At 55.1% G+C, this 5732-nt stretch overlaps 1 protein-coding gene across 3 annotated transcripts in view; it reads right to left on the bottom strand.

The window, feature by feature from the left end:
- The window catches only part of HCK (HCK proto-oncogene, Src family tyrosine kinase), a 29652-nt gene extending 24909 nt beyond the window's left edge, over positions 1-4743 (bottom strand). The window contains exons 1-4 of one of the 3 annotated variants that reach the window (XM_008053126.1): positions 4627-4743; positions 1519-1558; positions 1125-1227; positions 289-387 (exon numbers count right to left, since the gene is read on the bottom strand). In XM_008053126.1, the coding sequence (XP_008051317.1) occupies positions 289-387; positions 1125-1227; positions 1519-1558; positions 4627-4743 (359 nt within the window). Of the gene's footprint in view, positions 1-288; positions 388-1124; positions 1255-1518; positions 1559-4626 lie in introns of all 3 variants that reach the window. The other 2 variants (XM_008053127.1, XM_008053125.1) reach the window with 2 other exon arrangements.
- Positions 4744-5732: the final 989 nt, after the last annotated feature.

The following is a 5732-nucleotide window of genomic DNA, read 5'->3' as shown; positions in this document are numbered from 1 at the left end:
CGCTACCACGCCCGGCTGATTTTTTGATTTATTGTAGAGATGAAGTCTCGCTGCCCAGGCGAGTCTCGAACCCGCGGGCTCAGTCAATCCACTCACCTCCGCCTCCCAAAGGCGCGGGATTAGATGAGGCGTTGGAGGCGGATGAGAAGGAGCCAGCCAAGCCATGAGCCCCAGGAAGAAAGGGCGAGGTGATGGGGGGGGGGTTGTGGTGCTGGCACAGGTACCAAGGTGGGACCAGGGCTGGCTTGGCTTGTGCTTCCTCTGGAAGGCTGGCTGTGGAATACTCACTCCTCTGTTTCCAGAGAGTCCACGCGGGCGACATAGTTGCTTGGGATGTAGCCCTCTTTCCGGGTGGCCAGGGACCGTGCCTTCCACCACTCCCCTGCCCTAAGGGACAGGGAGCAAAGGGGTCAGGGGCAGAAGGACCATCCTCCATTCCCTCGGGCCTAGCCTTGGCCTAGAAATGCCTGTCTCAGGAAGCCAGTAGGGTGAAGGGCAGGGTCCAGTATGTGCCCATGGTTAGAGGTGAGGCTCTCACAGCCATCCTTACTGAGCCCCCCGTGGAGCATGAAGCCCTCTCCCTGGGCCCACAGCCCACGGGCCTGGTCTCTGGCTCCTCTTCCCTGGACTTGCGACTCTGATGACCATCCCTGCGGCAGGGCCCTGGGCCCAGGGAGACTGAATGGCTCAGATGGCCGAGAGTGGGAAGGAGTGTGCTCAAGGGTCTGACCCAGCGGGGCACTCCTGGTCTCGGTCCCAGCACATCCTCTACCCACTGGTGCTGAAGGCTGCTGATTGGAGGTGGCACTCAGAACTGAGGACCTCCCAAGGCCAAGTCACCCCATGAGTCTGGTCCGCAGGCAAGCCAAGGGCCCTTGGAAGGCTTCCCTGAGGAAGTGCTTTGGCCCGTTTGTCCCAGCCTGGATGTGCCCAGCTAGTGCACAGGGCCCTCTCCCACGGCCTTCCTCTCGGTGACAGCTTGCCCTTCCTCCTCAATACAGTCAGGTGCTCGGCAGCCATTTCCACCCAGTACAAGATAGTCCATCAGGCTCATTGTTGCACAGAAAAGAGTGTGATTGCCTCTAGGAGGCAGGTGTGTCTTGGAGGGAGGGAAGGGGACTCACTCCTCCAGGACCACCATCTGGTCCCCCTTCTGGAAGCTGAGGTCCTCGTGGTGAATGGCCTCGTAGTCATACAGGGCAACCACGACGATGTCCTCGGAACCTGCTGGGAAGGACACGGGAGGGTGAGGATCTGAGCATGTCCACAGCTCCACTCTGCACCTGCTCCGACACCTTGGTGTGTCCGTCTCACGGAAGTCAGCACAGCCAGTTGCGTTTTGCTCGTTTACTAACAGTTGTCCTGAAGTGGGGCTTGGGCAAAGTGCTTCGGGGCAACTTAGGGGCCTTCCAGGGTAGCTCTGACTGTTTGGGATTGTTGCCTCTGGGTCTGACCAAGAACCTGCCCTGCTCCTCTGCAGGACACATGGCCCCACTGCCCCGCCTGCCAGATACTTACCTTCTCTGGGCCTGGCGGGGCTGCCATTGCTGTTAGGCCCCTGTAGGAAGAGACGAGAGAGGTGAATCCAGTGGTGAGTGAGGAGCCATGGGAGGTCTGTGTTGAAAGGGATACCCAGGAGCGTCCTGGCTAGCCCTGTGTGTCACAAGGGTAGGCCAGAGAGGCCTGGGATGCGCCTGACATCACCCAGCACATTAGGGGCAGAACCAGCAAAAGGACACAGGTTCGTGAGTCGTGGCCTCTGCCTTTGGTCTTGGCCATACTGAGGGATGCTGCTGACCCTCCGCTCAACAGACAGTGAGAGGTTGGGTCAGGCCAATAGTCTGTTACGACAGCGTAAGTTTCCATGCAAAGAGGAATTGATACCGAAACTGTGGTGCTTTTGCAGGCTTTTACAAAAAATTTTATTTAGAGTCAGGATCTTGCTCTGTCACTCTGACTGGAGTACAGTGGTACAATAGTCTCCTCAAACTCTTGAACTTAAGTGGTCCTCCCGCCTCTGCCTCCCAAAGCACTGGGATTGCGGGTGTGAGCCACCATGCCTGGTCCCTAAGCAGCTCTTCTTAAAAAGAGGGAGGCTGAGATTCGTGACCAATACCACTTGCCCTTAAAGATACATTATGGAGTGAAAAAAGCCAGTTTTGCAGAATGATAAATACAATACACATATAAAACATATTCAGGTGCATCCCAGGTGCTTCTGTGGACACATACTGGGTGCCTGTGGGTGTAAATTCATGAACAAAGGCCTCCAAAGGTCCACACCAAACCGACAGCAGTGACACCTCTGAGGGTGTCACACTTCTGGGGAGAGACGCATTGGTCAGTAACCACTGTGGCTTTGACTGTAACTTGTGACTTTTTATTTTCAAGGAGAGTGTCTATATGTGTCACACACATATGTAAACAAAAATTTGAATAAACAAGGAAGCACAGAGGGGTGCATCAGACTTGGGAGAGTCACAGAGGCTCTGGGGAGCCCTTTGGGGAGGAAGCCCATTCTGCCATCTTTCTCAACCTGATTAGACCTGGAAGCTCTTCTGTGCAGTTCTTAACACGCTGTCCTCACAGCGATCCGACTGTAGGGAACAGGGAGCACTTCACTGATCTGCTCTGGAGCTGACCCCTGTAGGGGGACCATGAGTGGCTGACGGCTGCATCCCTCAACTCTGACATTCAAAAAGCACACCCAGAAACTGGGAGGGAGCCCTCTGCCCCCTGCGAGTGACAGGCTAGAGAGCCTCAGAAAAGTCTGAGAACTGGGAGCCTTCATCAAGAGAGGGCCCAGGCCCCACAGGAGAGGGGAGGAGCAGACTTGGAGTGACTTGGGATTCAGTCTGTGGTCAGCTCAGGACATCATCAATGTGAGAAGTGAATGTCATTTTGCACTGTATTAGTAGAGGTTGAGTGTTAGAGGAGGGAGGGATTGATTATTCCTTTATTCTCCCATTTGCAGAATCAGTCCTGTGCTAGGCCTGGTGCTTGGAGAAGGACAAGCAGGGTGGAGAGAGGCCAGGAACCCAGGTCCTGTGAAAGACAGCTCGGCAGGGGTGGGTGAGTTGGGATGAGACTCTGGCCTTCAAGCTCATAAGCCACATGGGGCACAGGGAGAATGTGTTTGGGGTTGAGGACGGGTTATGGGGTAACAGGTCTTTCTTCACCTCAAGGAGAAACTTTCTGAAGGGCCAGGAAAGGATACACCCTCACTTTGGAGGGCATTAGGCAGGTGGAGCGCCCCTAGACGTGCTCAGATAAGAGGATGGACAGAGGCCATGAGCAGAGAGAGCTCCAGACTGGGATCCTGGAGGGAAGGCCTGACTTGGCTGCATCCCGGCTGGGTGACCCCAGGAGCCGTTCAACCTCTCTGAGTAGCCGCCAGCCTGGGAGGCGTCAGAACTCCTGCCTCATGGCTCTTGGTAGGGATTAATGACACAGAAACAACTCACTCCAGTGCCTGGAACGTAGCAGGTGTTCAAAGAACAGTGTTGAGGGTTCCAGCTGCCACTGCAGGCACTGGTACTGTCATCACCATAACTATGCTGGTACTGCCATCGTTGCCACCTCTTGTGACTACTGTTACTGCTCTCATGATTGTCATGGTCCACTGTTGGGATGGTAGGGTTACGCCATGACCCCTGCTGCCACCGTTCCACCACTAGGCTACGTCATCAGGCTACTGTGCCTGTCAGTAGGCCTTGGCTTCTGTCTCTGCCACTCTTGCTGCTCCCACTAGTATTTTGCAATCCTGGCTCCACCTTGCACTAACCATGTGGCCTTCAGCGAGTCATTTATTTATTTATTTTTGAGTTGGAGTCTCACTCCATTGCCCAGGCTGGCGTGCAGTGGCACACTCACGGCCACCCCAGCATCGACCTGCTGGGCTCCGGCGATCCTTCCGCCTCAGCCTTCCAAGTAGCTAGAACTACAGGCGGGTGCTACCATGCCCTGCTAATTTTTTATTTATTGTAGAGATGAGGTCTTGCCATGTTGCCCGGGCGGGTCTCAAACCCACAGCCTCAGGCAATCCACTCACCTCAGCCTCCCAAAGCGCTGGGATGACAGGCTGAGCCACTGAGCCCAGCCTTCAGCAAGTTATTGAACCTCTGTGTCTCATCTGTAAAATGGGCATAATAAAACTCACCTGCAATAGGATTGTCACAGGGATTAGGGCGCTTCACTGTAAAGTGCTCGGGATGCTGCCTGGCTCCTAGTCAGCTCTGCACAAGCGTAAAGTGAGCGCCTCTCCCAGCACTTCACCTCTTATTTCCTGCGCTCACTGTTGCTCCTGCCTCTCCTCTTGCTGTCACGCTCCTGCCGGGATGGCTGTTCCTACAATGAACTGTATCTTTGTGATGCTCCTGATGCCGCCCTTGCTGTTGTCACTCAGCTGCTATTACTAACCTGGCCACTCACTACCTCAGCACTGTCTTTGCTGCTGCCCAGACCCAAGGCCTGTGATGCTCACCCAGACCAGGACCCAGGGCAGACAGGCCACGGCCTGGGCTGCAGGACAAAGAGAAGTGACTTCGGGGCACTGTGGGTGGCACGTCATGGCAGTGTTAGTGGCATCAGGCAGCCCCCGAGACACTGGGTTCCTCCCCCACTCACCGGCTTGCCCACGGACGTGGGGTCTGGCACGTGTAGAGGGCTGTGTGGGTTGGCGCCGGTTTCAGTTTTCGAGGCTTTGCCTCCATTCCGGAGGAACTTGGATTTTATGCAGCCCATCCTGCGGCAGACAAAGGGAGGTGAACCTGGGCGGCCCAGAGCCCCACGCAGGGGTCACTGGATGCTGACGCATCTGGGCCTCCTGCCCTCCCTGTCCTAACTCCCCGACCTGCCCCCATCACCTCCGCCCTCCCCACACGGAGCGCACTCTGGGCTTCCTCACCTTCCTGTCTGCCCCAGCACTGGCCCAGAGTTGACAAGTTGTCATTGTCGTGGGTGCCCAGGACCAGGGTGACAGGAGTGTACTCACAAACCACGCTATGAGGATGCAGAAATAGAGCGAGGAGGGCAGAGGGGGGTGGGGGGAGGTGCCACTGGCTCTCCTCCGAGAGCCCGAGCTGATCCATGGCCCTCCAGCCCGCCAGCACCCCTGACCATGTTCCCACCCCACCCCCATCTCAGTTCCTCAGCGGCAAAAACAGGGATAATAGCAAAACCTATAGTGGGAAATAGTCAGCAGTGTCAGGGCAAACAACTCAGAAAAATGAAACTGTTGCTACGTAACACAGCGCCACTTGAGATTAGATGACGAAGACAAGGTCACATAAGGCTTAAACAATCTAGCTAGACAGCAGTCCAGGCATTATATACCTGGCTTTATTTATTTTATTTTATTTTATTTTATATTTTATTTTATAGATAGGGCCTCACTCTGACACCCAAGCTGAGTGCAGTAGCACAATCGCAGCTCACTGGAGTTCCTGCAGCCTTGAGCTCTCGGGCTCAAGCAATCCTCCCACCACAGCCTCACAAAGTGTTGGGATTATAGGCATGAGTTACTGCATCTGGTTCCTGGTATCACTTTATAATTGGCTGATAATGCCCTCCCTCCTTCCTTTTCTCCTCCTCCTCCTCCTTCTTTTTCTTCCTCTCTCTCTCTGATTTTTTTTTTTTGAGTCGGAGTCTCACTCTGTTGCGGAGACTGGAGTGCCGTGGCACGCTCACAGCCACCGCAGCCTCGAACTGCTGGATTCAGGTGATCCTTCTAT

Source organism: Carlito syrichta, unplaced genomic scaffold (assembly GCF_000164805.1).
Source record: "Carlito syrichta isolate Samal-C Ts95f unplaced genomic scaffold, Tarsius_syrichta-2.0.1 Scaffold287895, whole genome shotgun sequence".
In the NCBI taxonomy this organism is placed as follows: Eukaryota; Metazoa; Chordata; class Mammalia; order Primates; family Tarsiidae; genus Carlito; species Carlito syrichta.
This window is presented reverse-complemented; position numbering and strand designations above follow the sequence as displayed.